General features: G+C 40.1%; 1 protein-coding gene across 2 annotated transcripts in view; it reads left to right on the forward strand.

Annotated features, from left to right (window-relative positions):
* The window catches only part of CYP20A1 (cytochrome P450 family 20 subfamily A member 1), an 80516-nt gene that overhangs the window by 24152 nt on the left and 32264 nt on the right, over positions 1 to 24100 (forward strand). For both annotated transcript variants that reach the window (XM_082840818.1, XM_082840817.1), the window contains exons 5-8: positions 4163 to 4330; positions 10947 to 11025; positions 22209 to 22324; positions 23369 to 23423. In XM_082840818.1, the coding sequence (XP_082696944.1) occupies positions 4163 to 4330; positions 10947 to 11025; positions 22209 to 22324; positions 23369 to 23423 (418 nt within the window). The remainder of the gene's footprint in view (positions 1 to 4162; positions 4331 to 10946; positions 11026 to 22208; positions 22325 to 23368; positions 23424 to 24100) is intronic.

A 24100-nucleotide genomic window follows, 5' to 3' on the forward strand; every position in this document is an offset into this window, starting at 1 on the left:
GAGAAAAATAGCCCGGGAAACAGCCTCTCAGATGGCTCTGAGGAACTGTTCTGAAGAGGTAAGGGAGGAGCCAGATTATATTCCTATATATTCTGAGAAAAAAAACTGTGTAGTCAAACATCAGAAGACTACTGCTAATGGCAAAAACCAGATATCTGAAATTAGTGATTTTAGTGCTTTTCTATGTATGAGAAGATGTAAGAGTCTGGGCTTATTGAAATTATTCCTTAGATATACATCTTACATATCTAGGGCCTGTATTCTGTTTTTCTCCATTCTGAATCCCTTCAGGGTGCACCATGTGGGGAGGAGGGGCAGCAGTGGCTGATGGCTTGATGGTGGCAACATTTGTTGTTTACTGGAATGGTAGGCAACATTCTTTGTCCACAATATTATGGAATTTTCCAATCCATGAATATGGAAGAATACCCTCCCACTTTTTGGTCTTTAGCTTTCTCAATAATTTTTTCTCTTTTCAGTGTAGAGCTCTTGTACATCTTTTATTAAATTTAGTCCTATTTAGTGGTATTTTAAAAATGCTATCATAAATGCTACAGTTTTTAAATTTCATTGTTTGTTTGTTACTTATATATACATTTGATTTCTGCATATTGACCTTGTAGTCATTAACCTTGCCAAATTTCCTTATTAAGTCTAATGGTTTATCATGATATCCGAGATTAGTGACAGTTTTATTCTTTTCCAATCCTAATACCTTTCATTTCTTTTCATGCTTTATTGCCAATTATTCTGTTATACATATATATTTTAAAATATTTATTTATTTATTTTTGGCTGTGTCAGGTCTTAGTTGCGGCACATGGAATCTTCTGTTGTGGTGCGCGGCCTTCTCTCTAATTGTGGCGCAGCAGCTCTCTAGTTGTTTTGCACGGGTTCCAGAGTGCGTGGGCTCTGTAGTTGTGACATGCAGTCTTAGTTGCACCGCGGCATGTGAGATGTTAGTTCCCTGACCTGGGATTGAACCCGCATCCCCTGCATTGGAAGGTGAATTCTCAACCACTGGACCACTAGGGAAGTACCTCTGTTATATTTTTAATGTCATTAGCCTCATTAGTACCTTCTCTCTCTTCTTCTTGATTCATGTTTCTTAAAGTGTTTATCAGTGTGGGTCCAGTCAGGAGAGATAAAGCACACAATTATTTAAATAGGGAAAGTTTAATATAAAGAATTATTAACTACAGCAGGGGATTTGGAGTAATGAGAGATTAGCTAGTCAGAAGTAAAGATAACTCTAAAGAATACAGGAATAGCTGGTAAAAGGAGCAGTCACCAGCTCTAGGGCTGAGACAGAGCACCCAAGGAAGATCCCATGCTCCCGTGACTGATATCCAGACTCTGCTGGAGGGGGCACACCTGTGGATGGCAATCTTGAAATCAGATTCTTCACCTTCCTTAGAGTTTGTTCTTGCTATCTGTTGTGGATTATTGTTGTTCACTTGCTTAGTCTTTTCTAAACTGTTTTTGTAAAGTCTGTATTCTTTGTCATGTGTGGCCACTGAAGCATCTGTTCTGTTAGCTTAATGCTCAGCTGGTGTTTCGACAGATTTTACCTTAAACACTTGAAGCTTACAAAAGAAAATTAAAAAAGCTCTCCCAGCGTTTGCAGATTGGCTTTGTGTTGGAGTCCTCCTTTAACACTTACCCAGGCTTTATACAGCTCTGCCTTTGTTCTCACTTTCTGCTTATATGGAGCCAGAAGACCCCAGATGTGAAAGCCTAGTCTTCTCAGACCTTTTCTGAGCATGTATCCTGGTCTTGGGCATGTGCATGACTTTCTTAATTCCCTGGTATTTGCAGAAGCTTTTAAAAGCTCTCATTCCCACATTTATCTCTTCTCCCAACCCCTTCCTTCCCTGGCTTCTTGGTCTTTTCATTGCTTGTCCCAGCTGTCGTTTCATGCCCCAGCTTTTGCAGCCAATACCTGCACCTTTAAATGTTTTCGGCAGAAGCCACCTACGAACCTGTCCTAGCTCCGGAAATGCTCAGAGTTGGGCCAAACAAGGGCAGCCTTTGCACCAGTCCTTGATGGGAGTTGCCAGACAGGTTGAGACCCACAGCCACAATTTTTTGACAAAAATGTCTGTATCACTTCCTAGCAATTTGCACCAGGAGTATGGGCTGCTGTTCTCTTAGCTGCTGCCTCTCTGGGATATGGGAATTACAGGCAGTCTGTTTAAAATGTCACAGTGCTTTCTTACCACAAAGCAACGGCTTCTTTCTTCATCAAGGCTTCCCCTGGTTGTTGTAAGTCTTTGGCTGTATTCCAGAGTTTTTCAGAAGTTGATTTTGACAGTTTTGGCCAGCTCATTACATGCTTTTGGGGAGGGTTAGAGTCTTGGGATTCCCTGTCCTCCATTTTCAGTGACCGTTTTGATGACCAGTGGTGATGGTGCTTTTAATAGAGCTCTGTTTTCTGCAGTGCTGTTGACTTTTGGCTACTGTTGAGCTGGGGAGAGAAGGAAAATGAAATAACCTTAAGTTAAAACACTGAAGACCCCACTATCTTACGAAGGTTTAGTCGTTCCTGTTGAATAGACACTTCTCAGTGGGTACTGGGTTTTGGTTAATTGCCAAAGTGCTGGAATGGTTGATGTTAGTTGTTTAGTTGTTTTGCATGTATTTTCACTGTTTTAGAGGGAGAGTGAGATCACCAAAGTCCTCACTCCACCATTGTGGAAGTCAGTCTGTCTTCTGGAACATTTTGAAAGAGAATTGTAATGGGAAATATTATATAGATATGGTAAATTTTCAAAATTATGTTAGTGGCATATGTGTAGATCAGTGAAGTCCTTTACACTGTGACAAAACTTTCATGGAGTTGATGTGGGAAAGTAGCTTAAATTTGAGTTCCTAACATGAAAGGGGCTTTATATATTTTACTTCACAAAACCCTTCACAAAACTGTGTTGTGTGACGTAAGTACAATTATCCCTATCACAGCAACCGTGAAAAGTGGGAGATGTCATGCCTGTTTAACTGTTGAGACACCTGAACCTTGGAAAAGTCAAGCAGATTGCTCAAAGTCACATTACTTCTAAGTGACAGAGCCAGAAGTAAACCCAAGGTTTTTCTGACTCCAAAGCTTTTGATCTTTTTATTACACATTGTTTTATTTATTTATTTATTTATTTATGGCTGCGTTCGGTCTTCGTTGCAGCACGTGGGCATTCTCTAGTTGCGGCAAGTGGGGGCCACTCTTCGTTGCGGTGTGCAGGCTTCTCATTGCAGTGGCTTCTCTTGTTGTGGAGCATGGTCTCTAGGTGCGCAGGCTTCAGTAGTTGTGGAGCGTGGGCTCAGTAGTTGTGGTGCATGGGCTTAGTTGCTCCACGGCATGTGGGATCTTCCCAGACCAGGGCTTGAACCCGTGTCCCCTGCGTTGGCAGGTGGATTCTTAATCACCGCGCCACCAGGGAAGTCCCTACACATTGTTTTTTATTCCACAGGGGATTTGATAAATATTCGTTGGATGAAGGAATGACAAAGAGACTCTGAGAGGTTTCTGTCACTGAAGCATGTCTAGGACTTTTACATATTCATATATTTATTGATTGTTTACTATATCACAGCCAGTCTGTGGGGAACCTTTACCATTTTAAATTAGATACTAAGACTTTAATATCTTTTTTTTGTGTGTGTGGTATGCGAGCCTCTCACTGTTGTGGCCTCTCCCGTTGCGGAGCACAGGCTCCAGACGCGCAGGCTCAGCGGCCATGGCTCACGGGCCCAGCTGCTCCACGGCATGTGGGATCTTCCCGGACCGGGGCACAAACCCATGTCCCCTGCATCGGCAGGCAGACTCTCAACCACTGTGCCACCAGGGAAGCCCAAGACTTTAATATCTTAATTTCCTATAGGTTTAAGGTTTTCCCAGCCTTTGAACATTTAACTTATATTTTCTGTTTTCACTGTTGTGGTTCTTTTGTTTTCCAAATCAGCCCTTTGACAGAATCTGAACCTAAACTATTAGGGATGTAATTATTGGTGGAGCCAGTATTAGCCTGACAGGTCAGTAGACACCTGAATGTTTGCTGTGATTAAGGAGTTGAACTGTATACTCTATGAAATGAATCTACTTGATGGATTTTTCTAAGATTTAGTAGGAGAAAATAGTAAATCGTTGTGTTTTTCTGTTTTCTTTCAGCTTTCGGAAGAATTATTGGATAAGTGGCTCTCCTACCCAGAGTCCCAACATGTCCCTCTCTGCCAGCATATGCTTGGCTTTGCAATGAAGTCTGTTACGCAGATGGTAATGGGTAGTACATTTGAAGATGAACAAGAAGTCATTCGCTTCCAGAAGAATCATGGAACAGTAAGTCTAGGGCCAAATATAAAATTACTCTTTCATCAAATTAGATAGTTGAATAATGTAGACTTTGCCTCTTAAGAAGAAGGTTTAAGATTCTGTAGTACAGAATTTCCTTGTTTGGGGCTAAAAACAATGCAAGAAGGTTAATTGTTCCCTTTTTTAAAAATTTAAGAATTACTTTTTTTTTTTTTCTTTCTTTTTCTTTTATTTTGCAATATGCGGGCCTCTCACTGCTGTGGCCTCCCCCGTTGCGGAGCACAGGCTCTGGACATGCAGGCCCAGCAGCCGTGGCTCACGGGCCCAGCCGCTCTGCGGCATGTGGGATCTTCCCGGACCGGGGCACGAACCCGCGTCCCCTGCATCGGCAGGCGGACTCTCAACCACTGTGCCACCAGGGAAGCCCAAGAATTACTTTTTTAAGCAGTTACTTTTTTAAAAAAATTTATGTATATTATTTATTTATTTTTGGCTGCGTTGGGTCTTCATTGATGCTTGTGGGCTGTCTCTAGTTGAGAGAGCAGGGGCAACTCTTCTCTTCCTTGTGGTGCGCGGGCTTCTTCTTGTGGTGGCTCCTCTTGTTCTCTTGTGGAGCACGGGCTTTAGGCGCATGGGCTTCAGTAGTTGTGGTGCACAGGCTTAGTTGCTCTGTGGCATGTGGGATCTTCACCAGGGATCAAACCCGTGTCCCCTGCATTGGCAGGCGGATTCTCGACCACTGCACCACCAGGGAGTCCCTAAGCAGTTACTTTTTGAAATTTAAAAAAATGAATGACTAAAAAAAATTTTTCTTTTAATATGTAGCAAGTATGTCGGGAGTTCCTTGGTGGCCTAGCGGTTAGGATTTTGGGCTTTCACTGCTGTGGCCCAGGTTTAATCCCTGGTTGGGGAACTGAGATCCTGCAAGCCATGTGGCGTGGCAAAACACCCAAAACCAAGTGTGTTGTAAAATAATACTAATTTCTAGAATAAAGAGAAAAACCATACTTAATAGAGACTACGTCCTATATAGAAAGAAATTAAAGTTGATGGAGTGTTGAAATACTAAAATGAATATGAAGAAAGGCTAATGCAGTTGAAAACAGGTTTACTGTTTGCCTTTTCTGAACTCACATATGGACTTTATTATTCTCTATTTTTATCAGTCTCAACATTATATTACTTTATTTGTTTCAAATCATACTTAAGTCATTTACTTCACTGCATTTTCGATCTCTGAGAAATCACTTATTTTCTTCAAATCTATAAAAACAGGTTAAATAATATAACGTGTGTAAAACAAAATCACTAGGCACTGTGGCTTAACACTCTGTCACTGTTTAATATTATCATTTTTCCCTTTAAAATGGTTTTATTGCTTGTGTTTGATGATTGAAAAATATACATTTCTTAGAAAACGTTCACATGTTCAGGAGCGTAAAAATAAAAGTGGAAAAATCACTCTAATTCCCCTTCCTAGAGTAAACTACTCAGGTTACCCAGCTAAAACAAATTGGCTAAGGAATTCCTAAAATGTTTTCATATTTTAACGAAGAATCAATTTTTGACTCAGTTGTTGATATCTGATTTTTTTCATGTTGATGAGACAGCAGTTTTAAAACGGGACCTCCACTATTATTTCCAGAATTTTATTCTAAGCTGCTGATACCTATTCCTATTCTGTGTATTTTTATGCTGGCATTTTCTTTACCTTTCTTTCCTTAGAATTTCAAAGTAGAAATAATAATTTCAAACTTATAGAAAAGTTGCAGCTAGTACTAGGAACTCCCATAATATCCTTCGCCCAGGTTCACCAGTTGTTTACATTTTGCCCCATTTGCTTTTGTCATTCATTCTCTGTCTATCTATCCATCCATCCATCCATCCGTCCATCGTCCATCCATCCATCCATCCATTCCTCCTCTCCTTACCCAAACCATTTGAGAGTAAAGTAGACATTTTGCTTCTTTCCCCCTAAATACTTCAGTCTGTATATCCTAAAAACAAGGATATTCTCTCATATAGCAACAACATGGTTGTCAAACTTGGGAAATTTAGCATTCATACCATACTTTTATCCAGAGTCCATATTCAGATTTCATTACTTTTAGTGGTCAAACCTCTTTAATGTGAAACAGTTTCTCAGCTTTTCTTTGTTTCTTGACCTTGACATTTTTTTTTAAGTACAGGATAATTATTTTGTAGACTCCCTCATTTGGGTTTGACTAGATTCAAATTACATATTTTTGGGTGTGACTAGATTCAAATTGTATATTTTTGGCAGCAATCTGGTATTTTCTTAACATTACGGGAAGTTGTCAAAGTTTTCAGACCATAAACATGACTTAAAATCCTGCCTTAAATGATCTTTAATTTCTGAAACACCCCGGGGCTGCTGTTGTCCAGCCGTGCCACCAGGAGCACTAACCAGGTTGTGAATGCAGAGGCAGTGACAGCTGCACCATGACTGTTGCTTGGCTGACAGCACTTGGGAGATGTCGTCAGTCATAAGATGCATACCGCTTTCACAGGAGTTAACATGTGAAAAATGTTCACCTCACACCCAACTGCATACTGTTTCTGAACTACCCTCCAAAAACATTGTCCCAGTTATTTTCCCACCAGCATTAGCGTGCTCTTTCCTTGTGCTTTTGACATTTAGAGTTATGTGTCTTTTAAATATCTGCCTATCTTGTAAGTAAAAAATGATTTTTTATGATTAAAATTTATAATTCTTTTGTTTGTGAGGTTAAACATTGTTTAATATTTTTGCTGAACAACTTGTGTTTCATCTTTTGTGGGATGCTTTCTCATGTCCTTCACCCATATTTCTATCAATGTGTTTCTTTTTCTTACTAATCTGTAAGAGCTTTTTATTTTTATCTCAATTTTCATTTGCTTTTACGTTTATTTATAGTGCTTTTAAATTTTTATTTATTTATTTTTTTAAAAGATTTTTTTGATGTGGACCATTTAAAAAGTCTTTACTGAATCTGTTACAATGTTGCTTCTGTTTTATGTTTTGGTTTTTTGGCTGCGAGGCATGTGGGATCTTAGCTCCCTGACCAGGGATTGAACCTGCACTCTCTGCATTGGAAGTCAAAGTGTTAACCACTGGGCCACCAGTGAAGTCCCCTATAGTGCTTTTTTAAAAAGACTTCTTTTTTAAGCAGTTTTAGGTTTACAGTAAAATTGAGAGGATGGTACAGAGATTTCCTATATACCCCCTGTTTCCACACATGCATAGTCTCCCCCATTATCAATATCATTCACTAGAATGGTGCATTTTTTGCCAAGGATGAACCTACATTGGACACATAATAATCACCCAGAGTCCATAGATTATGTAAGGGTTCACACTTGATGCTGTACGTTCAATGGCTTTGGACAAATGTATAATGACATATATCCATCATTATAATATCGTCCCCCCCAGTCTCAGCAACCACTGATCTTTTTCTTGTATCCATAATTTTGCCTTTTCCAGAATATTGTATGACATTGGAATAATACAGTATATACCCTTAGATTGGCTTCTTTCACTTAGCAATATGTATTAATATTTAAGCTTCCTCCATGTCTTTTCTTTTTTTTAAAAAAAATATTTATTTATTTATTTGGCTGTGCTGGGTCTTAGCTGTGGCATGTGGGATCTTCGTTGTGCCATGTGGGATCTTTCGTTGCGGAGCGTGGGTTCTTTGTTGTGGTATGCGGGCTCAGTAGTTGCGGTGCGTGGACTCTAGAGCACCTGGGCTCAGTAGTTGGGGCACGCGGTCTTAGTTGCCCTGCAGCATGTGGGAACTTAGTTCCCCGATGAGGAATCGAACCCACGTCCCTTGCATTGGAAGGCAGATTCTTAAGCACTGGACCACCAGGGCATTCCCCCTCCATGTCTTTTCATGGTTCTTTTAGCTGGATAGTATTCCATTGTGTGTACCACAGTTTATTCATTCACCTACTAAAGGGCCTCTTGGTTGCTTACAAGTTTTGGCAATTATGAATAAAGCTGCCATAAATATCTTGTGGAGGTTTTTGTATCAACATAAATTTCCAGCTTCTTTGGGTAAATACCAAGGAGTATGATTGCTGGATCATATTGAAAGAGTATTTTTTGTTTTGTAAGAAACTGTGTTTGAGGATTCCATGGATATATCCTCTAGATCACACCTTCTTTCCTAAGCCAAAACCAGTATACTATCAGTAATAAGCCTGTCAAAGGCATTCTTCATTTCTGTTACAGTGTTTTTGATCTCTAGTTTTTTGTTGTTGTTGTTGTTCTTTCTTAGGATTTTCATCTCTCTGCCTACATTGCCAACCTGTTCTTGCATGCTGTCTACTTTATCCTTTACTTAAGGATCATTTAGAGCCCTTAGCCTATTACCCTTTAGAGCCTTTAGCAATTAATCATAGTTGTTTTAAATTCCTGATCTGATAATTCCAAGATTCCTGCCATTCTGATGCTTGGTTTGTTTCTTCAAATTGTGTTTTTTGCCTTTTGGTATGGCTCGTAACTTTTTCTTGATAGCCAGACATGATGTACTGTGTAAAAGAAACTAGTGTATATAGGCCTTTAGCAGTGTGGTGGTGAGGTGTGGAGAAAGGGGAACCATTCCATAATCCTGTGATTAGGTCTGTCTTTTAGTGAGCCTATGCATTTGGACTGTGAACTTCACCAGTGTTTCTCAGTTTTTTTCTCCCCCCTTAGGTGGGAAAGGATGGCTAGCATAGGCGGGAGTTCGGTACTTGCCTTCTCCCACGGGAAAGACCAGACTTGACTGGGATTGAATATCCCTTTCCCAGCTCTGTTAATACCCCAGAAGGTTAGACTCTGGCTAATGAGTTCCCTCTGAGGGCAGGCCTTGTTAAGAAGAGCAGAGTGCTCTGCCTTATTTTAAATGGGTTCCTTTTTCAGTCCCCCTGCTGGAAGCCTAAGGGGATTTTTCTCTTATATTTACTGTGGGAACCTGGTCAAGCTCCCAGAGGTAAATCTCACTTGGGGGGCCCTGTGTCTGGGTCCCCTGGAGTTTTTAACTGTCAGAGTTGTCATACTGAATCTCTAGCCATTTGTCAATTACAGTTCAGGTTTTCCTACCCCAGCACTGGTTCCTGAGGTAGTTTCCACTTGTATGTCTGTTCCAGTAAAGTGTGACTCCCTGTTTTCACCTGTCTCTCCAGTCTTGGGGGCCTCAGTTTGCCCTGGGTCCTCCTCTGTCTCAGAGACCCAAGAAGACTTGTTGATTTCTGTCTGTTCAGCGAAAAGCTGAACTTCTTTCTCACTTTAAGGGTATTCCTACATTTTCACGGTACTTTTTTTTAAAATAAAGATTCTATACTTAAATTCATTATTTATTTATTTATGTATGTATTTATTTATTTATTTATGGTTACATTGGGTCTTTGTTGCTGTGCGCGGGCTTTCTCTAGTTGTGGTGAGCGGGGGCTACTCTTGGTTGCGGTGCACAGGCTTCTCATTGCAGTGGCTTCTCTTGTTGTGGAGCACAGGCTCTAGGTGCGCGGGCTTCAGTAGTTGTGGTACGTGGGCTTCAGTAGTTGTGGCACGCGGGCTTCAGTAGTTGTGGCACACGGGCTTCAGTAGTTGTGGCTAATGAGCTTTACAGAGCAGGCTCAGTAGTTGTGGCGCGCGAGCCTAGTTGCTCCGTGGCATGTGGGATCTTCCTGGACCAGGGCTCGAACCTGTGTCCCCTGCATTGGCAGGCGGATTCTTAACCACTGTGCTACCAGGGAAGCCCTACATTACTTTTAATAGTTTAATTTTTTACACTGAAATAATCTGAAAGGCATACCTTTGTAAGATAAGACTTGAGGACTCTTAACTCTATTAATAATTTAAAAAATATTTAGGATTGATTAATAAGTGTTTTGTCCTTTCCCAGGTTCTTTCAGAACTTTTGAATTATAAACAATTTTTTAAGGGCTAATTATCCAATTTTGAAATAATTGGAAGCCTATTCTGTTGTTTACCCTCTCTAAATCTTAGACTAATTTTTAACCTTTTTCTGGATCTCAGCCAAACCTTATCAGTATTGCAGGTGAAGTAAAAATTTGGAATTCCGGATGAATTTTACTTATCCACTGGTGCCATTATAATAAAACATTGAGAATTGACTCTACTGCAATGTTCTTTTCTTCCCTGTGCATATACTTCTTTGAAATTCAGGAAGGGAACTTTTTTTTTTTTTTTTTTTTTGCGGTTCACGGACCTCTCACTGTTGTGGCCTCTCCCATTGCGGAGCACAGGCTGCGGACGCGCAGGCTCAGCGGCCATGGCTCACGGGCCCAGCCTCTCCGCGCCATGTGGGATCTTCCCTGACCAGGGCACAAACCCATGTCCCCTGCATCGGCAGGCGGACTCTCAACCACTGCGCCACCAGGGAAGCCCGGAAGGGAACTTTTGACTTTCTAATTATAATTAGTTTGGAAGTACTTTGAATGAAATTATTAAAATATATTTGTGCCCTATCCTTAAAGACTATGGAGTAAATGATTATGCAGCCCACTTGAAAAGGGGAGTTTAATTAACAGTTCTGTTAGTGAGACAGGTTCTCCGGCTGTTAGCTTAGATTGCTTGATATGATTTGGAAAATTTACATATTAGGTAATAGATATGTTATCCTATTTTCAGGTTTGGTCGGAGATTGGAAAAGGCTTTCTAGATGGATCACTTGATAAAAGTACAACTCGGAAAAAACAATATGAAGATGGTAAGTTTTATCACTATTAATTTTTAGTAAGTACTAAAGGAAATGTGCCCTAATTTTAATAGGGCTATGTCTGATTTATGAACATATAGGTCATGTATATTTTCTTCCTTTATTTATTTATTTATATTTTTAATCTTTATTGGAGTATAAGTGCTTTCCAATGGTGTGTTAGTTTCTGCTTTATAACAAAGTGAATCAGTTATACGTATACATATGTTCCCATATCTCTTCCCTCTTGCGTCTCCCTCCCTCCCACCCTCCCTATCCCACCCCTCCAGGCAGTCACAAAGCAACGAGCTGATCTCCCTGTGCTATGCAGATGCTTCCCACTAGCTATCTACCTTACGTTTGATAGCGTATATATGTCCATACCTCTCTCTCGCTTTGTCACAGCTCACCCTTTCCCCTCCCCATATCCTCAAGTCCGTTCTCTAGTAGGTCTGTGTCTTTATTCCTGTCTTACCCCTGGGTACTTCATGACATTTTTTTTTTCTTAAATTCCATATATATGTGTTAGCATATGGTATTTGTCTTTCTCTTTCTGAATACTTCACTCTGTATGACAGACTCTAGTTCCATCCACCTCACTACAAATAATTTGGTTTCATTTCTTTTTATGGCTGAGTAATATTCCATTGTATATATGTGCAACATCTTCTTTATCCATTCATCTGTCAATGGACATTTAGGTTGCTTCCATGTCCTGGCTATTGTAAATAGAGCTGCAGTGCACATTGTGGTACATGACTCTTTTTGAATTATGGTTTTCTTAGGGTATATGCCCAGGAGTGGGGTTGTTGGGTCATATGGTAGTTCTATTTATAGTTTTTTAAGGAACCTCCATACTGTTCTCCACAGTGGCTGTACCAATTTACATTCCCACCAACAGTGCAAGAGTGTTCCTTTTTCTCCACACCCTCTCCAGCATTTATTGTTTCTAGAGTTTTTGATGATGGCCATTCTGACTGGTGTGAGATGATATCTCATTGTAGTTTTTTTTTGTTTTTTTGTTTTGTGGTACGTGGGCCTCTCACTGTTGTGGTCTCTCCCATTGAGGAGCACAGGCTCTGGGCGCGCAGGCTCAGCGGTCATGGCTCACAGGCCCAGCCGCTCAGTGGCATGTGGGATCTTCCCAGGCCAGGGCACGAACCCGTGTCCCCTGCATTGGCAGGTGGACTCTCAACCACTGCGCCACCAGGGAAGCCCCTCATTGTAGTTTTGATTTGCATTTCTCTAATGATTAATGATGTTGAGCATTCTTTCATGTGTTTGTTGGCAGTCTGTATATCTATCTTGGAGAAATGTCTATTTAGGTCTTCTGCCCATTTTTGGATTGGGTTGTTTGTTTTTTTGTTATGAGCTGCATGAGCTGCTTATAAATTTTGGAGATTAATCCTTTGTCAGTTGCTTCATTTGCAAATAGTTTCTCCCATTCTGAGGGTTGTCTTTTGGTCTTGTTTATGGTTTCCTTTGCTGTGCAAAAGCTTTGAAGTTTCATTAGGTCCCATTTGTTTATTTTTGTTTTTATTTCCATTTCTCTAGGAGGTGGGTCAAAAAGGATCTTGCTGTGATTTATGTCATAGAGTGTTCTGTCTATGTTTTCCTCTAAGAGTTTGATAGTTTCTGGCCTTACATTTAGGTCTTTAATCCATTTTGAGCTTATTTTTGTGTATGGTGTTAGGGAGTGATCTAATCTCATACTTTTACATGTAGCTGTACAGTTTTCCCAGCACCACTTCTTGAAGAGGCTGTTCTTTCTCCACTGTACATTCCTGCCTCCTTTATCAAAGGTAAGGTGACGATATGTGCGTGGGTTTATATCTGGACTTTCTATGCTGTTCCATTGATCTGTCTTTCTGTTTTTGTGCCAGTACCATACTGTCTTGATTACTGTAGCTTTGTAGTATAGTCTGAAGTCAGGGAGCCTGATTCCTCCAGCTCCGTTTTTCGTTCTCAAGATTGCTTTGGCTATTCGGGGTCTTTTGTGTTTCCATACAAATTGTGAAATTTTTTGTTCTAGTTCTGTGAAAAATGCCAGTGGTAGTTTGATAGGGATTGCATTGAATCTGTAGATTGCTTTGGATAGTAGAGTCATTTTCACAGTGTTGATTCTTCCCATCCAAGAACATGGTATATCTCTCCATCTATTTGTATTATGTTTAATTTCTTTCATCAGTGTCTTATAATTTTCTGCATATAGGTCTTTTGTCTCCTTAGGTAGGTTTATTCCTAGATATTTCATTCTTTTTGTTCCAATGGTAAATGGGAGTGTTTTCTTGATTTCACTTTCAGATTTTTCATCGTTAGTGTATAGGAATGCCAGAGATTTCTGTGCATTAATTTTGTATCCTGCTACTTTACCAAATTCATTGATTAGCTCTAGTAGTTTTCTGGTAGCATCTTTAGGATTCTCTATGTATAGTATCATGTCATGTGCAAACAGTGACAGCTTTACTCTTCTTTTCCAATTTGGATTCCTTTTATTTCCTTTTCTTCTCTGGTTGCTGTGGCTAAAACTTCCAAAACTATGTTGAATAAGAGTGGTGAGAGTGGGCAACCTTGTCTTGTTCCTGATCTTAGTGGAAATGCTTTCAGTTTTTCACCATTGAGGATGATGTTGGCTGTGGGTTTGTCATATATGGCCTTTATTATGTTGAAGAAAGTTCCATCTGTGCCTACTTTCTGCAGGGTTTTTATCATAAATGGGTGTTGAATTTTGTCAGGCTTTCTCTGCATCTATTGACATTATCATATGGTTTTTCTCCTTCAGTTTGTTAATATGTATCACGTTGATTGATTTGTGTATATTGAAGAATCCTTGCATTCCTGGAATACACTCCACTTGATCATGGTGTATGATTGGTTTAATGTGCTGCTAGATTCTGTTTGCTAGTATTTTGTTGAGGATTTTTACATCTATGTTCATCAGTGATATTGGCCTGTAGTTCTCCTTCTTTATGACATCCTTGTCTGGTTTTGGTATCAGGGTGATGGTGGCCTCGTAGAATGAGTTTGGGAGTGTTCCTCCCTCTGCTATATTTTGGAAGAGTCTGAGAAGGATAGATGTTAGCTCTTCTCTAAATGTTTGATAGAATTCGTCTGTGAAGCCATCTGGTCCTGGGCTTTTGTTCGTTCGAAGATTTTTAATCACAGTTTCAATTTCAGTGCTTGTGATTGGTCTGTTCATATTTTCTATTTCTTCCTGATTCAGTCTTGGCAGGTTGTGCATTTCCAAGAATTTGTCCATTTCTTCCAGGTTGTCCATTTTATTGGCATAGAGTTGCTTGTAATCACTCACAATCCTTTGTATTTCTTCAGTGTCAGTTGTTACTTCTCCTTTTTCATTTCTAATTCTACTGATTTGAGTCTTCTTCGTTTTTTTCTTGATGAGTCTGGCTAATGGTTTATCAATTTTGTTTATCTTCTCAAAGGATCAGCTTTTAGTTTTATTGATCTTTGCTATTTTTTCCTTCATTTCTTTTTCATTTATTTCTGATCTGATGTTTATGATTTCTTTCCTTCTGCTAATTTTGTGGTTTTTTTGTTCTTCTTTCTCTAGTTGCTTTAGGTGCAAGGTTAGGTTGTTTATTCGAGATGTTTCCTGTTTCTTAAGGTAGGATTGTATTGCTATAAACTTCCCTCTTAGAACTGCTTTGGCTGCATCCCATAGATTTTGGGTCGTCGTGTTTCCATTGTCAGTTGTTTCTAGGTATTCTTTGATTTCCTCTTTGATTTCTTCAGTGATCACTTCGTTGTTAAGTAGTGTATTGTTTAGCCTCCATGTGTTTGTATATTTTACAGATCTTTTCCTGTAATTGATATCTAGTCTCATAGCATTGTGGTCAGAAAAGATACTTGATACAATTTCAATTTTCTTAAATTTACCAAGGCTTGATTTGTGACCCAAGATATGATCTATTCTGGAGAATGTTCCATGAGCACTTGTGAAAAACATGTATTCTGTTGTTTTTGGATGGAATGTCCTATAAATATCAATTAAGTCCCTCTTGTTTAATGTATCATCTAAAGCTTGTGTTTCCTTATTTATTTTCATTTCGGATGATCTGTCCATTGGTGAAAGTGGGGTGTTAAAGTCCCCTACTATGAATGTGTTACTGTCGATTTCCCCTTTTATGGCTGTTAGTATTTGCCTTATGTATTGAGGTGCTCCTATGTTGGGTGCACAAATATTTACAATTGTTATATTTTCTTCTTGGATCAATACCTTGATCATTATGTAGTGTCCTTCTTTGTCTCTTCTAATAGTCTTTATTTTAAAGTCTATTTTGTCTGATATGAGAATGCTACTCCAGCTTTCTTTCTGTTTCCATTTGCATGAAATATCTTTTTCCATCCCCTTACTTTCAGTCTGTATGTGTCTCTAGGTCTGAAGTGGGTCTCTCGTAGACAGGAAAGATATGGGTCTTGTTTTTGTATCCATTCAGCCAATCTGTGTCTTTTGGTGTGAGCATTTATTCCATTTACATTTAAGGTAATTATCGACATGTATGTTCCTATTCCCATTTTCTTAGCTGTTTCGGGTTCATTATTGTAGGTCTTTTCCTTCTCTTGTGTTTCTTGCCTAGAGAAGTTCCTTTAGCAGTTGTAGAGCTGGTTTGGTGGTGCTGAACTCTCTCAGCTTTTGCTTATCTGTAAAGGTTTTAATTTCTCCATCAAATCTGAATGAGATCCTTGCTGGGTAGAGTAATCTTGGTTGCAGGTTTTTCTCCTTCATCACTTTAAATATGTCCTGCCAGTCCCTTCTGGCTTGCAGAGTTTCTGCTGAAAGATCAGCTGTTAACCTTATGGGGATTCACTTGTGTGTTATTTTTCCCTTGCTGCTTTTAATATGTTTTCTTTGTATTTAATTTTTGACAGCTTGATTAATATGTGTCTTGGCGTATTTCTCCTTGGATTTATCCTGTATGGGACTCTCTGGGCTTCCTGGCCACGATTAACAATTTCCTTTCCCATATTATGGAAGTTTTCAACTATAATCTCTTCAAATATTTTCTCAGTCCCTTTCTTTTTCTTTTCTTCTTCTGGAACCCCTATAATTTGAATGTTGGTGTGTTTAATGTTGTCCCAGAGGTCTCTGAGACTGTCCTCAGTTCTTTTCATTCCTTTTTCTTTATTCTGATCTGCAGTATTTATTTCCACTATTTTATCTTTTAGATCACTTATCTGTTTTTCTGCCTCAGTTATTCTGCTATTGATCCCACCTAGAGTATTTTTAATTTCATTTATTGTGTTGTTCATCGTTGTTTGTTTCATCTTTAGTTCTTCTAGGTCCTTGTTAAATGTTTCTTGCATTTTGTCTCTTCTGTTTCCAAGGTTTTGGATCATCCTTACTATCATTATTCTGAATTCTCTTTCAGGTAGACTGCCTATTTCCTCTTCATTTGTTAGGTCTGGTGGGTTTTTATCTTGCTCCTTTATCTGCTGTGTGTTTTTCTGTCTTCTCATTTTGCTTATCTTACTGTGTTTGGGGTCTCCTTTTTGCAGGCTGCAGGTTTGTAGTTCCCGTTGTTTTTGGTGTCTGTCCCCAGTGGCTAAGGTTGGTTCAGTGGGTTGTATAGGCTTCCTGGTGGAGGGGACTAGTGCCTGTGTTCTGGTGGATGAGGCTGGATCTTGTCTTTCTGGTGGGCAGGTCCACGTCTGGTGGTGTGTTTTGCGGTGTCTGTGGGCTTATGATTTTAGGCAGCCTCTCTGCTAATGGATGGGGTTGTGTTCCTGTCTTGCTAGTTGTTTGGCATAGGATGTCCAGCACTGTAGGTTGCTGGTCGTTGAGTGAAGCTGGGTGCTGGTGTTGAGATGGAGATCTCTGGGACATTCTCGCCCTTTGATATTATGTGGAGCTGGGAGGTCTCTTGTGGACCAGTGTCCTAAAGTTGGCTCTCCCACCTCAGAGGCACAGCACCGACTCCTGGCTGCAGCATCCATATGGCTCAGAGGAAAAGGGAAAGACGATAAAGTACAATAAAATAAAGTAATTTAAAATATAATAAAGTTATTAAAATAAAATAATTATTAAGAGAAAAAAATTTTTTTAAAAACGGACGGATAGAACCCTTGGACAAGTGGTGGAAGCAAAGCTATACAGACAAAATCTCACACAGAAGCATACACATACACACTCACAAAAAGAGGAAAAGGGGAAAAAATCATAAATCTTGCTCTCAAAGTCCACCTCCTCAGTTTGGGATGATTCCTTGTCTATTCATGTATTCCACAGATGCAGGGTACATCAAGTTGATTGTGGTGCTTTAATCCGCTATTTCTGAGGCTGCTGGGAGAGATTTCCCTTTCTCTTCTTTGTTTTCACAGCTCCCAGGGGCTCAGCTTTGGATTTGGACATGCCTCTGCGTGTAGGTTGCAGGAGGGCGTCTGTTCTTCCCTCAGACAGGACGGGGTTAAAGGAGCTGCTGATTCGGCGACTCTGTCTTACTCAGGCCATGGGGAGGGAGGGGTACGGAGTACGGGGCGAGCCTGCAGCGGCTGAGGCCGGCCTGACGTTGCACCAGCCTGAGGCGCACCGTGCGTTCTCCCGGGGAAGTTGTCCCTGGATCACGGGACCTTGGCAGTGGCGGGCTGCACAGGTTCCCCGTAAGGGGGGCATGGATAGTGACCTGTGCTCGCACACAGGCTTCTTGGTGGCGTCAGCTGCAGCCTTAGCGTCTCATGCCAATCTCTGGGGTCCGCGCTTTTAGCCGCAGCTCGCGCCCATCTCTGGAGTTCCTTTAAGCAGCGCTCTTAATCCCCTCTCCTCACGCAGCAGGAAACAAAGAGGGAAGAAAAAGTCTCTTGCCTCTTTGAGAGCTCCAGACTTTTCCCCGGACTCCCTGCCGGCTAGTTGGGGTGCACTAACCCCCTGCAGGCTGTGTTCACACCGCCAATCCCAGTCTTCTCCTGGCGCTCCAACTGAAGCCGGAGCCTCACCTCCCAGCCCTGCCCTCCCTGGAGGGTGAGCAGACAAGCCTCTCAGGCTGGTGAGTGCCGGTCGGCACCGATCCTCTGTGCGGGAATCTCTCCGCTTTGCCCTCCGCACCCCTGTTGCTGTGCTCTCCTCCGCGGTTCCGAAGCTTTCCCCCTGAGCCACCCGCAGTCTCCGCCCGCGAAGGGGCTCCTACTGTGTGGAAACCTTTCCTCCTTCTCTGCTCCCTCCCACTGGTGCAGGTCCCGTCCCTATCTTTTTGTCTCTGTTTATTCTTTTTTCTTTTGCCCTACCCAGGTACGTGGGGGGTGTTTTGCCTTTTGGGAGGTGTGAGGTCTTCTGCCAGCGTTCAGTAGGTGTTCTGTAGGAGTTGTTACACGTGTAGATGTATTTCTGGTGTGTATGTGGGGAGGAAGGTGATCTTCGTGTCTTACTCTTCCGCCATCTTCCCGGCCCTTTATGTTTTTTTCCTACATTTCCTATTGTGAAAGTTTTTCTTAAAAGAAAGGAAAAAGCAGTGAATTAGTAAATAAACTAGCACTCACTGCAGAATGAGGGTGCTGGAGAGCTGGTATAGCCTACAGGATTAATGCAAAGTGTCAGGGATACAATCCTGGGAAAGTAATTTAAAAATACAAGTTAAGAGTCATAAATGAGTGAAATTATCTAAAATAAGAAAATATTCATGAATTTTTTTGTAATGCTATTTCTACAAGTAGAAAACCGAAAAAACTAAATATACAACAATATAGGAATTTTTAAGGAAATAATATCAACATGATAAATCTGTAAGAAATGTAGCAACATAAAAATATTCTTGGCCATTATAACATTGAGTAAAGATATTTTCAAAACTATTTAGCATTGGTTACAACTTTATAAAATCTACACAGAAAAATAGCAATTTTAGTTTAAGATGGGCCCCAACGTGTGTTCCCCCTTTTTTCTTTTTTTTTTTTTTTTTTTTGAGGTACGTGGTCCTCTCACTGTTGTGGCCTCTCCCGTTGCGGAGCACAGGCTCTGGACGCCCAGGCTCAGCGGCCATGGCTCACGGGCCCAGCTACTCCGTGGCATGTGGGATCTTCCCGGACCGGGGCATGAACCCGCGTCCCCTGCATCGGCCGGCGGACTCTCAACCACTGCGCCACCAGGGAAGCCCCCCCTTTTTTCTTTTGTATTATATCTTCTGTCAGTAATTTAATGATTGTTATCCTTTAATACGTTTATTCTGAGCTGCTGCAATTTTTGTTTTGGAAGTAAGCAGGGCAAATTAAAATACATAGGCTGTATTGGAATAATGGATTATTTTTCATGGATAATAGTATTGCTTCCCAAGATTCTCTTCCTTCATTCTTTCAACAAATATTTATTGAGGCCTGTATATGCTAGGCACTATTCTATGTATGTATAGGAGACAAAAAATCCGTGTCCCCGGGCTTCCCTGGTGGCGCAGTGGTTGAGAGTCCGCCTGCCGATGCAGGGGACTCGGGTTTGTGCCCCGGTCCAGGAAGATCCGCCATGTCGCCACATGCAGCTGGGCCCGTGAGCCATGGCCGCTGGGCCTGCGTGTCCGGAGCCTGTGCTCTGCAACGGGAGAGGCCACAACAGTGAGAGGCCCGTGTACCGCAAAAAAAAAATAAAATCCCTGTCCTCTTGGGGTTTACCATTCTGGTGATTCCTTCAGTTCCAGCGTAAGTCTAGAAAAGCCAATTTAATGGACACGTTTTCTGCTATCTGCTAGCCTACCATTCTGACTATCTTGATGGATGCATTTGGATTAATTACCCTTAATAAAAAATGTATTTTACAAATATTGGTTTTAATTTATATAAAAGGAAAATTAATAATTTATATTCTTTGATTCTAAATAAAAGTAGGTTGTCTAGTATGATATGCTCCTTGAACTGTAACATGGGCATAGATCAAATTTGAGCTTTTATTGAAAATGATTATGTTTTGGTATTTATATGAGTGGAAACTCATGGCTGGGTCACTTCTTCTGTTTTAAGTAAGTAATTCTCAACCTGGTCTGTACATTAGAATCACTTTGGGAACTTAGAACAAAACAAAAAATATTGAAGATCAGGCCCCACCCTAAATCAGTTTATTCAGAATATGGGATAGAGGTGCTTTGGTTGTCATATCTTTTTTTTTTTTTTTTTTTAAATAAAAGCTCTCCAGATTATCCTCACGTACTTGTAGGATAGAGAATGTACAGCAGTAGTTCCCAAACTTTGCTACACATTGAATCTTTTAAACTTTTTTGAAGCTTGACTTTCGCTCCTGAATATTCAGATTTAATTGGTACAAGGTGTGGTTTATATTTTATGATTTTTTTAAAAAAAAGCTTCCTAGGTGATTGTAATGTAAGCAAAGTTTGTGAACCATTGCAGTGCAGTATTAACAATTTCTCATTTTAATCACTAACGTGTTACTAGACTCCTTCAATTCTATAAATAATGAAGATCTAGAATATCCTGGTATGTTTTTCGTCCTGGGGAAGTGTCAGTGAACAAAACAAACAAAAATTCCTCTCCTTGTGGCACCACATTCTAGTGGCAAGAGGCAGATGAGAACCTGAATAAGTAAACTGAATAGTGTGTTAAAAGATGAAAGTTGCTATGGAGAAAATTAAATCAGGAAGGGGGATAGGAAGTGCTAGGGGTGGGGAGATTATTAGGAAAGGCCTCACCAAGATTAGGTGACTTGAGCAAACACTTGCAAGAGATAGGGAAACCAGTCCATGCAGATCATGTGTATATCCACAACAAGTAGTTGCAAAATCCTTGAGGTAGGATTCTTCCTGATGTATTTGAGGTACATCAGGGAGCTGTATGCCTGGAGTGAAATGAGTCAGAAGAAAAATAGAAGGAAATGATACCAGAAAGATTGGGGGGATGGAACAGATTTTGTCTGGCTTAGGTGTGACTAGGTTGCTACTATGAGATAGGAAGAAGCCACTGGAAGATTCTGAGCAGAATTATGAATCTGAGTCATATTTTTAAAGGATTACTATGGCTGCTGTCATAAAGGGGCTCAGAGCAGAAGCAGGGAGACTAATTAGGGGGCTACTGCAATGAACCAGGCAAGAAAAATAATGTGGCTTGGACTAGGTGACGGGTAGCAGAAAATATAAAATTTTTTTAAAAAGAGTAAGAGAGATTAATTCTGTATTTTGAAGGTTAGAGCCACCAACATTGACTGCCAGATTAGATATGGGGTATAAGAGAGAAGGAGACACCAGAGTTTTAGGCCTGAGTAATTGGAAAATGAAGTTAATAGGAAATAAGATGGGACAGACTGTAGAAAGATCCAGTTTTGAGGCGAAAGATCACGACTTCAGTTTTGGATATGTTTATGTTTAGTATGCTTCAGACATTGAAGTGGAGATGTGAGTTGATTGTCAGTTATATGAAACTGAAGTTCAGGGGAAAGAGATCCTAAATGGAAATATAAATTTGGAAGTGTTCAGTACATAGATTGTACTTAAAGCTTTGAGAATGGTGATCACCAAGGTAATGAATATAAATAGAAAAAGAGGAGAGGTCCAAGAAAAGAGATCCCTGACCTTGGGCATTCCGTCATTAAGAAATTTGAGAGGTGAGAAGGAATCGACAAAGGATACTGAGAATGAGCTGGCAGTAAAGTGGGAGGAAAGTGTGGAGTCCAGGAGAGTGTGGAATCCTAGGAGCCAAATGAAAAAGTTCTTCCTACAGAGTAAGTGACCAGCATCAGATGCTATGATAGGTCAAGTAAGGTGGGGCCTGAGAAATCTGTGGATAATTTTCTTGATAGTTGGATTAATCTTCCAAATGTCAGAAGTTTACTTTTCTGATTATTTCACATCTGTTTCAGTCTCTAAATGAGTGCTGATTTGGGAGAACAATGGAGTTAAGAGGACAGAATTTAGAAGGAAGGTGAATAACACCAGGGGAGGGATATATGTGTAAAAGGCCTTTAAGGGGCTAGCATTGTTCTATTTCTCGATCTGGGTGTTTGATTTACAGTTGTTTGTTAAATTGTGCGTGTATGTTTTATTCACTTTTTGGTGTATGTGTTAAATTTAGCAAAAAGAAGAAAAGTAAGTGGATGAGTTTAAACATAAATTAGCTTTTAAAGCATTATTGGTTACTACTTTTAACTTTGAAAGTTTTATTCTGCACATAGGAACATTGTAGAGATACAGAAAAATGTTCAGTCCTCACAAATGCTTATATTCTAAAATCTTTTCTTGTTTTTCTTCTCTAAGCCCTTATGCAACTGGAATCTATTTTAAAGAAAATCATAAAAGAACGAAAAGGAAGGAACTTCAGTGAACATATTTTCATTGACTCCTTAGTACAGGGGGACCTTAATGACCAACAGGTGATGTAATTGTTAAATGTTTATCAAACAAAAGATAATCAGACATGTATAGAGTGTGCTTTTTATCCACTTTAATTAACCCAGACTCCCTCCTAGAATTCAATGGCTTTTTTCTTTTTTTTTTTTGTGGTACGCGGGCCTCTCACTGTTGTGGCCTCTCCTGTTGCGGAGCACAGGCTCCGGACGCGCAGGCTCAGCAGCCATGGCTCATGGGCCCAGCCGCTCCGCGGCATGTGGGATCTTCCCGGGGCACGAACCCGTGTCCCCTGCATCGGCAAGCGGACTCTCAACCACTGCGCCACCAGGGAAGCCCCTTTTTTCTTTTTTATTGTACATCATCCAGAAATAGTATTTAGTATTTAGTCTCCTGTTATTTAGTTCTTTGAAGCAACTATATAGTATTTAATATTTGAGTAAGCAAATATCGAACCAAAGTTCTCTGACTGTAAAAGAGGAGGACTTGGATAAGCCTGTACTGACTAAGCTGCTCTGCCTACATTACCAGGTGTGGCAGCTTGGCTTGTTCCCAGTGTGTCTGTCACCCCAGCACACCACTGGGATATTGTGTGTTTGTGGTGTTGTCAGGCAAAGGACAGGAGTGGAGCTGTTACTGCCACACCTACCTGTTCAATGTAGGAATCTTCTGCCCTACTCTATGCATGCAAGTGCTCATAGACAAAAGCGGTTTTCTGGGTGTGTGTGGGTGCAGAAATTATATCAGGATCCAGGACAGTGGCAGGCTCTTCACTGTTCCTGAGTCTTCGTTCTGCTCTAGGCCAAGCTAGAACAATAGCACTGAACCAGTTTGTTTGATGTATCATGAGCCAGTAATATTACTGGGTAAGTGTTCACTGTATCAAAAATGCAGTGCAGTGTTTCTGTTGGTTTTTTCATTATATAGATTTTCTTTAAGTGAAAACCTCATAAAGAAATAACATGTTTTCCCTTTCCTTAACTCCCATTTTGTATTCTAGGTGATTTTACTAGGGCCTAATATAGGCCACCTTACATTTCACACTTTCTAAACTTAGTTTTGTTTCCTAGATCCTAGAAGACAGTATGATATTTTCTCTGGCCAGTTGCATAATAACTGCAAAATGTAAGTATAAATTGATTTCTGTTTGAGATAGGTTATAAAATATACAAGGATAAAGCTATTCTAAAATAAAGGAAACACTGTTTGCAAGACCTCTTTATAATTTCCCTTCGTTCTTCTTTTTTTATTCTTGTTTGAAAGGCTTGATTCACACAGGCACCTTTTTTTTTTTTTTTAAACCCCAGATGCTCTGTGCCACCTCTGAACATTGCCATAAATTTCTTGACACAGTTTATGGATTGTGAATTCTAGTTAGTGCCTTTAAAATGAACTGCTATTGACACCTTTCCAGCCAGAGCTGTGAGCTTTTCAATTTCCTGCTGTGGCTTTTCACTTTGTCTTCAATCTAGTCTGCTATTATTAAGACCTACCAGCAGAGGATATAGGCCACAGAAATCATGATTTAAAAAGAACTCTTCTCTTGGTGGAATTGAAGGTGATTATTATTTAAAATTCTAAAATGGGTGATATATTTCTAGTTTCCTTTCTGGTTTTTAGTTTATCAGACTACCATTTGTTTATACAGTATTTGTAAAAATTTGTATATCCATAAAAATATACTGACATAAAATGCTAAAGGAGATATTAAAACATCAGTTTAAAATCTAAAGAATTTATGTTAACTTGAAGGATTTCACTCACAACTCTTTCAGTTTAAGAAAATTTTAAAAAGGATGAGT

This window comes from Leucopleurus acutus (assembly GCF_964270905.1).
Source record: "Leucopleurus acutus genome assembly, chromosome: 6".
NCBI lineage: Eukaryota > Metazoa > Chordata > Mammalia > Artiodactyla > Delphinidae > Leucopleurus > Leucopleurus acutus.